At 40.4% G+C, this 11573-nt stretch overlaps 1 protein-coding gene across 1 annotated transcript; it reads left to right on the top strand.

Annotated features, from left to right (window-relative positions):
* Positions 1-458: 458 nt before the first annotated feature.
* LOC135531301 (serine protease sp-Eoc49-like) lies at positions 459-1247 on the top strand. The gene has a single exon (XM_064959422.1). It carries the CDS (start codon positions 459-461, stop codon positions 1245-1247), a length of 789 nt encoding a protein of 262 aa, XP_064815494.1.
* Positions 1248-11573: the final 10326 nt, after the last annotated feature.

The following is an 11573-nucleotide window of genomic DNA, read 5'->3' as shown; positions in this document are numbered from 1 at the left end:
TCACTGGCTATAACTGGCATGTTTTTCCTTTTCATGTCACTCTCATAATTGGATAGAGTTAGGATTTAGGGATGCAGTTGAGTATAACTACAATTATGTTATTTTACAGGTAGTTTATTATTGAGTTCATTTTGCAATCCCCCAGGAAACACACACACACACACACACACACACACACACACACACACACACACCTTACAAGCACCCTATCAGAGTTAGAATTTGAAACACCGACCGGGTAACAGGCATGTCTCTCTAACCTCTGGGCTACCTGAACACCCCTTTATGGATTCATTCAAATAATTACATTTTACATATGTAAAGTCACAGTACCAAAGAATCAGACAATCAGATGAAGTTGATTAGCATGCTGGACACTGGTTGGTGGATATGTTCTGAGATACGGGGCCAGAATATGTTTAAAAACACAGATGTTTCCTCTGGAAAGTACAGCGGTCATGAAGACTATGAAGATCCTGAGCAGTGTTCTGATACTCTCCCTGATGTTGGCCGAGACCACGTTGGGCGACATTCAGAAGAGAGTGGTCGGGGGAAACACATGCAGACCCACTGAAAGGCGATACCATGTCCGTTTGACAGCTAAAACTCCATCGAACGGATTGGAAAAGGTCTGCGGCAGTTCTCTGATCACCAACATGTGGCTTCTAACCGCCGCCCGCTGTTGGCCTGCTGGACCAGAATGGAAGATGTATGCAGAAGTAGGGGGACATCCAGGCCCTGTGAAACCTCAAGTAGAAATCAAATGGAAGATGATACATAAAGATAAGAAAGGGAAAAGCCATGACATCATGCTACTGCAGTTACCAACTCCTGTTCCGGGAACTATTCCAGGTCCTGGGGTTGATCCAATCCCTCTTGGTGATTGTACACAATTTTTGGCCAAACTTCGGGGGAAGACATCTAAACCAGAAGAGTTCAAAACAGTTCAGATTGCAGGCTATGCTGCCACTGCACCTGCTGCACCTGACGCTGGAGTACCTGATGCTGAGGACCCTGCTGCTGAAGCCCCTGATGCTGCCAACACCAAAGTCCTACATTGTGCAGAGCTGGATGTTATGAAATGTGACGCCTCCGTGGCAAAGTCCCATCAAGACATCTTCTGTGCACAACGTGCCGGAGTGGAAACCTGTAGAAGTGACTCTGGAGCAGGTGCGCTGAGGACAATGGTGAAGAATGTTCTGCAGCGGCAATCATCATGGATGTCTGCAAGTACAAAGATTGGATAAAGAAGGTAATTGGAAAATAAAGAAGAAAACTGACCGTTTTCATTTGATTAACATCAAAAGCTGATTATTCTGGACATTCACCAACAACACACTGTCTCTGGACATTCACCAACAACACACTGTCTCTGGACATTCACCAACAACACATTAACTAGGATACTACTTCAGTAAAATAATTAATGAACTAAATATACATTTAAACACTAATAAATCTTTTACTGTTGACGATTAAAATGATTGGTTCTGGAATAAGCGGTTTGTTGTTTGTTCTATGAGACACAAAAATGAGTCCAAAATGGCACCCTATTTCTTATTTACTGCACTACATTTGACCAGGTCCCATATGTGTCTGGTAAAAAGTGTACTATACCCCTGCCTTCCCCTTCTCTCCCCCGCCCTTCCAACATTTCCATTTACCCCCCCCACACTTAGAGGGGTCATGATTTGTAATTCTCTCTCTCTCACTCTCTCTCTCTCTCCCCCCTCTCTCTCTCTCTCTCTCTCTCTCTCTCTCTCTCTCTCTCCCCCTCTCTCTCTCTCTCTCTCTCTCTCCCCCTCTCTCTCTCTCTCTCTCTCTCTCTCTCTCTCTCTATTCAAGTACATTTCCATTCAAGGGCTTTATTGGCATGGGAAACATATGTTAACATTATCAAAGCAAGTAACGTAGATAATAAACAAAAGTGAAATAACCAATCAAAATTAATAGTAAACATTACAATCACAAAAGTTATAAAAGAATAAAGACATTTCAAGAATTATATTATGTGCAAATAGTTAAAGTACAAAAGGGAAAATAAATATACACATATTGGTAGTTTGTTTCAGTGAGCATTGCCCTGCTATTGAGAAAGGCCGCCGTAGGCAGACCTGGCTCTCAAGAGAAGACAGGCTATGTGCACACTGCCCACAAAATGAGGTGGAAACTGAGCTGCACTTCCTAACTTCCTGCCAAATGTATGACCATATTAGAGACACGTATTTCCCTCATTACACACTTGAGCTTTTTTGTTGAACTGAATTGTTGAACTTCATATGCATAATCTCCAGCACCACCCCAAAATCAACATATGTGAAAATAGCGAGTTTCTATGTTTAGCAGTCAAAAAGACAGAGGAAGATCAGTGTTTCGATATATAAGCAAAATATGATTCAGAACATAGAGCCTGTTCCTCTCTCGGCTCCTTCCTTCCTAGTCACCATGCTTCTACATCTGTATTGTTTGCTCTCTGGGGTTTTAGGCTGATGTATAAAGGGCTTTATAAATACATTTGATTGAATGATTGAAGTATTTTAATGTATTATGTTTGGTTCTCTACTACATAATGGTAAACCTCTCCTGTCGAAAAGATTTAGTGTCTTTAGGAGTCTTCTGCACAACTCTATTCCTCAAAGATCATTTGCATAGAAAGGGGCCAGACAAGGCACTAACTGCCAAGTACATTAAATTAACTTGTCTCACTGAAGTTACAAATGTTGAATTATTCAATTGTACTTTATTGTCATCCACAGACCAGAAATAGCACACTGATTACAAAAATATTGTAATCAGATTGCAGATACTTTTGAAAAACTAGATTACAGATAATTTTAAAAAGGCACAAATTGAAGTTTGTTCCACCTGAGCAAGTCTAACTACTATGATGACACACCAAATGTGTTTGATGGATCGTGGGAAAAGAGCAAGAATAGGCTTTTGTAGGCTTCAGTCCAAGCTATGTCTTCCAATGGTGCGAATGCTGTCGGCATCCAAAGATTATCCAACTTGAATAAACGCTTGGAGGTAAGGATGACAGCAGTGGTGTAGTCTATGGCGATACGGATATCACTTATTATTGATGTGAATCACGCTGTTGCTCTCTCATTTAGCTATTTGCGCCTTGCGGAATGTGTTTTTGAACCCAATGATGGTTTAATGCAATAAGTTTAAGCTGCCTATCAATCATTGTTTTTTAAGGCAATGGACAGCTAGTGAAAGATGCGCTTTTGCAACAGCTGCATAGTGGGGATCCCAGACTATGGAATAGAAGTGTTTTTTTAAATACATTATATATATTAATGTAGAGATATAATTTAATCATACTATTATATGTAGTAGAAGGTGATGGGTTAAAAGAAGCCTACATAACCAACCCATAAAGTAAAATTTAACATTCATGTTATCACGCCATGGCCTTAGTTAACTTTGTTTTCTTTATTATTTTGGTTAGGTCAGGGTGTGACATGGGGGATTTATGTGTTTGGCTTGTCTCTGGGTTTTGTAGATGTATGGGGTTGTGTTCATCCTAGGTGTTTATGTAAGTCTATGGTTGCCTGGATTGGTTCTCAATCAGAGGCAGGTGTTTATCGTTGTCTCTGATTGGGAACCATATTTTGGCAGCCATATTCTTTGGGTATTTTGTGGGTGATTGTTTCCTGTGTCAGTGTTTGTGCCACACGGGACTGTTTCGTTGCCAGTTCACTTTATTATTTTGTATCTGTGTTTAGGTTTTCTTATTAAAAACCATGGACACCTACTCTAATCTGTTTTTCAACACATTGCTTCAAGGCAGAATGCTTTTGTTTTGTTTTATTGTGATAAGACACTCAATGGTTAGATTTTGCAGATCAGTTTATCAAAATATTGTAATTTCATGGAATAATTTAAAAAATACTATTCACATTTTTGACAGATGCATATTTTGCATATATTTACACATAAAATGACACTTTAAATCAAAACGACACAAGATATTCAAAAAAGCCTCTGTAAAAGTCTGACTATAAGACCTAAGAACCTGTGTGTGGAATAATGAGTGTGCGTTCTATGAAGACTGAGAACAATAAATTGGTGCACCGGGAACATGTCATTTTGAGAAATTGGCCGATATAGACTAATGCAATTAATATGTACTTACCATTACTTACCATTGTCACCAAAGTGCTGTCGAGCCACAATTTGTTCATCACATTTGTTATAGCAGTGGCTCCCTCATTGAGCTTGGCTACTGCCTTACTGGCTGCTCTGTCAATGCGGCTTTTGCCCACGACGGCAGTTCTGGGGCATCGCGACCATATTACAGAGTTCAGACGTTCATCTGCATTCTGGGATCCTCCGTGCTACATTCTTTTGAGGACGTTAACATTTGACATCTTATGATATACAGGTACCGTTTTCTGTGCAACCTCTACTAAAACATATATGGCCTCCAAGGGTTTTGTGACAGGGTGAATCTTCAACATTTTCTATGATTCGCTGGTACCAGCACCAATGAATAATATAATAATACAATGAACACCCCTATCCCGTAGTTGGAAGTGAATCGTCTCTTATGCCAAGTGTCATGGAAGGATACATGAATGTCTATGATGTCATCCTCATCCTCCTTCAGCAACACTGCTATGTCTGGCTCTATATCTGCGTATATTTACATTTGCAGTACTCTCCATTGATTGTAGCCCTCTCCGAATCTTTGCAACTGAAGTGCGAGGGAAAAGTACATATTATGTCTGTCGACATTCCAGATATAACTGCAGGACTAAATATCAGCATGTTATACTATGTAAATATTAGCATATCAGCGTGTTACACTATGTAAATATTAGCATATCAGCGTGTTACACTATGTAAATATTAGCATATCAGTGTGTTACACTATGTAAATATTAGCATATCAGCATGTTACACTATGTAAATATTAGCATATCAGCATGTTACACTATGTAAATATTAGCATATCAGGATGTTACACTATGTAAATATTAGCATACCAGCATGTTACACTATGTAAATATTAGCATATCAGCATGTTACACTATGTAAATATTAGCATATCAGCGTGTTACACTATGTAAATACTAGCATATCAGCATGTTACACTATGTAAATATTAGCATATCAGCGTGTTACACTATGTAAATATTAGCATATCAGCATGTTACACTATGTAAATATTAGCATATCAGTATGTTACACTATGTAAATATTAGCATATCAGCATGTTACACTCTGTAAATATTAGCATATCAGCGTGTATTTACTTTATGTAAAGCAATGACACTGTAGGCCTGTGTGACAGTCTCATTGTAAAGTTATGTTTTACTATCACTGTGTTTTGTTAACTTTGAATGCATTTGCTGGAGCAAGAAAATACAGATTATTTATACACAGGAAGTCACCTGACAATAATGTGCGACTCTCCCTTTTTATTTACCTGTCATTCTCCTGTCATGTCTCTGATATGAGCTGAGAACCAAGGAAGAAATCCCTAGGACTTTCAGTCCAGTGTTTAGACAATTAAGGCAAATCAAATCATGTACAAGTTGGTTTATTTGAGATGTAGAATAAAAACCACTGTTGGCTGGCTGCTGTCTGGTTGATCGCTGCTCGTTGTCATCTTCATCTCAACTCATTTGCGTCTCAACGCGCTGCTGCGGGCTACCGGCTTTTCCTCCTCTACCCTGTACTGCCACTGCCTCGATCGGCCTTTCATTCACTGCTTTTCTCCTATTGGCTAACTGAGATCGTCTATTTTTATTCACATACTGTAGGAATACTCTTCGAGATTTTCTCATTTTGTCTCTCTTTACATTTGTCTCTCTTCTTCGCGGGAGATATTTTCAAACAAGAAAGCGCTGTGCGGCATGTGAGGCATTTTAACCAATTAGGTTGCCGGAAAGGGCCTTTAAATGCCAGTAACCAATCGGATGTCAGGAAATTACTCATCTTTCCGCACGAAGCACCACGTTAACAACGCATATAGCCATGTATGGACTATCTAACGATATGCTCCGGAAAACAAACTTCTGAATGATAAACGATTCAACATGCAAAGTAAAAAATAATAGCGGTTGAGGTTCTGCATGAAACATACTATCAATAACAACATTTATGGTCGATGTAGGTGACGGAGTTGGGATTAAATAATACAAATAAAGTATTTATATAAATTATTGCCGATTTATTTGTGCATTTTATGAAAGTATGGAAGTTATAGTTTCAAAATATCCCAAAATCTGAAAATTGACAGATGGCAGCAAAATCACAATTTTTGCCTGTGGTGCCTGGCCTTAAGGGGAAAGTCATCGAAAAGTAACTGTCAGGATCCTCATGTGTAGGTAGTACTAGGTGAACATCCAGCCTCAGGTCAAGTCAAGCCTGCAGTAAAAATGAAAGTTACTGATACACATGCTCAACCAGACCAGCATGACATCATGCTACTGAAGTGACCTGAATCTGCCAAGGAGACAATTACGCCTGTGAATCCTCCTGACTGTTTAACTACACCTGGGTCACCTGGGTCACCTGGGTCACCTGGGTCACCTGGGTCACCTGGGTCACCTGGGTCACCTGGGTCACCTGGGTCACCTGGGTCACCTGGGTCACCTGGGCCTTCAAAGCCAAACAGAGGAAAACAGAGGACAGTGGGTAGGGAATAACAACTCTTTTTTTCTGCAAAACGATTGCTGTTGCAAAACTATTTCTGCTATGGTGTGCCCTATTTAATATGACCCGGATACCAAACAGGGATGAACCGTGAACTGATGAGAAGAAAATACTTAGAAAATGTGCTGCTCTATTAGATGAAGAGAGGAAGGGATGGGCAGTGTTCTTAAGCAATACAGAGTAACATTAGGCTACTCACCTACAAAAATTACTCTACATTTCAATTAACTTAGATTTTTCAACCCATCCCAGTTCTGCAATTCATTATTTTTTCTGCAAATGGAACTCAACGTTCTGAAAGCCTGATACAGTCATTTTATTCATCTGCTCTAGGAAGACATCTAATCTAAAACGGGGTGTTTCAGTTCAGATCGCAGGTTATGGTGCCACCCAAGCTGATTCTGACGGTAAAAGAGGTGAGATGAACACATTATAGATTATAGATAGAGTGGAATCCGATTGGTCGGAACAGCGTTGAACAGACAGGAGCGCGGGTGCTTCCTGTTTTAGCAACAAACCACGAAGGGTGATTCAAATGAAGCAGTCCCACAAGGTTGCTCTTACAGAGATACCCCATTGAATATTTCCATGGGCTGCTTGGCTCACTGACTAATGCATACCAGAGTACGATACTGTAGAAGAAGAAGCGAAGTTAGAGGGAAGATAAGGAGGTCGAAACTAAGAATACTTCAGATATATAAAGACTGTGGCACGCAAGACAGACTGTCAGTCACGCTATGAACTATCAGTAGGCTACATGGTCATGCCAGTTGAATGCAGACTTCTCTTTGTCTTTCAGAACAAAGACACCTCTTACCAATTTTGTGTCCAGTTGTATTCTTACCTTCCATGGATCCATTTGACACAAAAGGATGTATGGTGAGAGCAGAACTGCTCATAATATAACCTACTGCCATCTCGATGAATGTTGTGTGTTTGAAAGAGACAGTACTTGTTAACGTTACTATCATCTTCTATATGTGCTATCCAAGTGCTATTAACTCTCCTGCTCTCTGTCAGGTCTCATGTGTTTACACAACTAGATGAACATTATTATTAAACCAGGCAAGTCAGTTTAGAACAAATTCTTATTTTCAATGTCAATGGGTTAACTGCCTTGTTCAAGGGCAGAACAACAGATTTTTACCTGGCCAGCTCAGGGATTTGATCCAGCAACCTTTTAGTTACTGGCCAAACACTCAAATCATTAGGCTACCTGTCGGCCCGGAAACATCCTGTTCTAGATGCAGGCCACAAGCCAATCCAGACCAGCATGACATCATACTACTGAAGTTCTCACAACCTGAGACTGTTATTCAGCCAATCCATCTTCCTGACTGTGATGCTGGTGGGTAAGTTAATGATGAGGTTGTTAGGTTTTTGTTGCATTTCCGTTGTTTTGCTGGCAGAGGAGGAGCAAACAGTCGAGAAGATGTGTTTGACAACTTAGAACCAATTCTCCAAGGACAGGAAGCCTGAAACTATCCCACCCATATAGTATAACACTGAGGAGTTGATGTGAATTACCACACTTGATGGTTGTCTTTCTTACTATACACTTGTGTTGGGATCAATTCCATTTCAATTCCAGTCAATTCAGAAAGTAAACCAAATTACAATTTCAAATTTTCCTCATTGAAAAACATTGGAAGAGAATTGGAGTTGGAATTTCATTGTACTTCCTGAATTAACTGCAATTGAAATGGAATTGACACCAAACCTGCTGTACACACATGCCTTTTTCTACTAGAACTGATTTAGTAGATAGCAGAGCGTTTTACTTGCAATGATTGTGATAGTTGTATTTATTTGCTACCTTACAGTTGAATGCACTGATTTAAATTTGCTCTAGAAAGTATCTGCTCAATGACTGAAATGTTCCCAAATTCATTCAGTTTACTGTCTAACTTTCCCACGTTACATAATATCTGCAGCTACTGTAGTTTAGCTGCTGCACTTGTCCGTTAGTTGTTTAGGGTTTCTTATAACTCTTCCCACTATATACTACTAATGCAACTTGTTTTCCAACTGTTTTAACGTTTTAGCTGTTTTGCTCCTGGTAAGACGTCTAAACCAGAGTTGCTTCCTTCAGAGGAAGAGGAAGAAGAGAACCGCTACAAGTTTGCTCTTTTTTTGTTTGTCCTTTCTAATGTGTCAAGTAATTATCTTTTTGTTTTCTCATGATTTGGTTGAGTGTAATTGTGTTGCTGTCCTGGGGCTCTGTGGGGTGTGTTTGTGTTTGTGAATAGAGCCCCAGGACCAGCTTGCTTAGGGGACTTGTCCAGGTTCATCTCTCTGTAGGCGATGGCTTTGTTATGTTTGGGAATCGCTTCCTTTTAGGTGGTTGCAGAATTTAATAGCTCTTTTCTGGATGTTCTCTCATGCACATTTTGCAAGCACGCCTTCAAAGGAGGGCCAGCAGATCTACATTCAGAAAAAGTTGAATTAAAAGTAATGTGAGGACAAAACTAAGACCATGGAAAACCTGTTAAATACTGAGTTTGATTAACTAGCTATTTAGAGTCAAAAGTGAACAAGTTTGGCACTTAGTCAAGTAGCAACAACAAACAGTACAGCAGTACGGAGACAACACGGAAGTGTGTTACGTCACTAGTCACGTCATGACACAAATTTAAAAGCATTTTGGCCAGAGGGAGTTTACCGGTCATCATTTCCTTTCAAATCCACAGAGTGAAGCGAACAAGTGCCCACTTCGGAAGAAATGAAAATAATTATTTGGGTGCAGCCTTTAGGGGTGCAGCTTTTAGGGGTGCAGCCTTTAGGTCTCTCCTGGAATTTCAGCTGAACTCTGTGGGCTTTTCCATTGGTTTAGCTACTTATGGGTTACGGGAGGAATATGTGAAACAGGAAACATTGAAATGTGTTATATATGAAAGAGAGGGGTCTGGTGGAAGGGGGCGCAGGTGCTGAGTCAAGGCACAGATCTTAGTGCAGGTGTAGCAGTGCTTTCACCCCCGGGTGATGGTCTAAACATTTTATTTTCAGAATATGTGTGCAAGGGCCTCATAGAACAACCAAACAATTCCAGAACCAATAGTTTATCCCTTCTCACCGTCCATGATGTCTGACTGTGGACAGGAAGTCTGCATTATGAACACACATACAGTGGGACAAACACAAAGTCACAGTGCAAGTTTAGAATACAAACGTGTTACCTTCATTTATAATCTGTAAAGGAAACGCTCAATCCAGTCCGGGCTGGTCTGTGACTCACTAGCACCTCCCCTGGTCAGAGGGGAATGAGGCAGCCTGACAGAGTTAGACACAAGGACACTTCATTGCCATGGACGTGCAGAACAGACAGGGAATGGATGTGGTTCTGTAATACAGGAGATGAATAGGCTGTACACAATGAGCATAACATGAGAATTAATGGATATCAATACAAGACAACTGGAGCAAAAACATTAGGATAGGACTTTATAATGGGACTAAATATGCTGCCCGAACATGGATCACATATCACAACAGTAACTACAACCAACAGTAAACATTAAAGCACACATTGATTACCATAACAACATCAACTCACATCTGTTCACACAGGTTTATGCGCCCCTAGACATTCAGGCTCCAGTCGTGGTCACTGGAGGATGGGGAGTGAGGTGAGCCACTCTCTCTCATTTCTCTATCACTCTATTTATCTCTCTCTTTATTTCTCTATCACTCTATTTATCTCTCTCTCATTTCTCTATCACTCTATTTATCTCTCTCTTTATTTCTCTATCACTCTATTTATCTCTCTCTCATTTCTCTATCACTCTATTTATCCCTCTCTCATTTCTCTATCACTCTATTTATCTCTCTCTTTATTTCTCTATCACTCTATTTATCTCTCTCTCATTTCTCTATCACTCTATTTATCTCTCTCTCATTTCTCTATCACTCTATTTATCTCTCTCTTTATTTCTCTATCACTCTATTTATCTCTCTCTCATTTCTCTATCACTCTATTTATCTCTCTCTCATTTCTCTATCACTCTATTTATCTCTCTCTCATTTCTCTATCACTCTATTTATCTCTCTCTCATTTCTCTATCACTCTATTTATCTCTCTCTCATTTCTATATCACTCTATTTATCTCTCTCTCATTTCTCTATCACTCTATTTATCTCTCTCTCATTTCTCTATCACTCTATTTATCTCTCTCTTTATTTCTCTATCACTCTATTTATCTCTCTCTTTATTTCTCTATCACTCTATTTATCTCTCTCTCATTTCTCTATCACTCTATTTATCTCTCTCATTTCTCTATCACTCTATTTATCTCTCTCTCATTTCTCTATCACTCTATTTATCTCTCTCTCATTTCTCTATCACTCTATTTATCTCTCTCTTTATTTCTCCTTCCTATTTCTTTTTATCCCTCCTTTTTTCTCAGCCCCCCCTTCCATCTCTTTTATGGTTTCACACACTCTCTCCCAATATATCACATCACATATGTCAAATATAACCAGATATCAATCGGGGAGGGGGTGCTTATATTTGTCCTGTGTATTGGAAATGTGTTTCTTTGCATATCCCAACTCCCCCTGAGACACCTGCAGGGAGTGGGGTCACGGCCAGGGTCACCATATCCCAACTCCCCCTGAGACACCTGCAGGGAGTGGGGTTACGGCCAGGGTCACCATATCCCAACTCCCCCTGAGACACCTGCAGGGAGTGGGGTCACGGCCAGGGTCACCATATCCCAACTCCCCCTGAGACACCTGCAGGGAGTGGGGTTACGGCCAGGGTCACCATATCCCAACTCCCCCTGAGACACCTGCAGGGAGTGGGGTCACGGCCAGGGTCACCATATCCCAACTCCCCCTGAGACACCTGCAGGGAGTGGGGTCACGACCAGGGTCACCATATCCCAACTCCCCCTGAGACACCTGCA

The sequence above is a fragment of the Oncorhynchus masou genome, unplaced genomic scaffold, assembly GCF_036934945.1.
Source record: "Oncorhynchus masou masou isolate Uvic2021 unplaced genomic scaffold, UVic_Omas_1.1 unplaced_scaffold_1576, whole genome shotgun sequence".
Lineage (NCBI taxonomy): Eukaryota > Metazoa > Chordata > Actinopteri > Salmoniformes > Salmonidae > Oncorhynchus > Oncorhynchus masou.
The sequence above is the reverse complement of the archived record's forward strand: the minus strand, read 5'-3'. Positions and strand labels throughout refer to the sequence as shown.

What these genes read in the sequence shown, in the direction of transcription:
- LOC135531301 (XM_064959422.1), top strand. Translation starts at nt 459, where the DNA reads ATGAAGACTATGAAGATCCTGAGCAGTGTTCTGATACTCTCCCTGATG.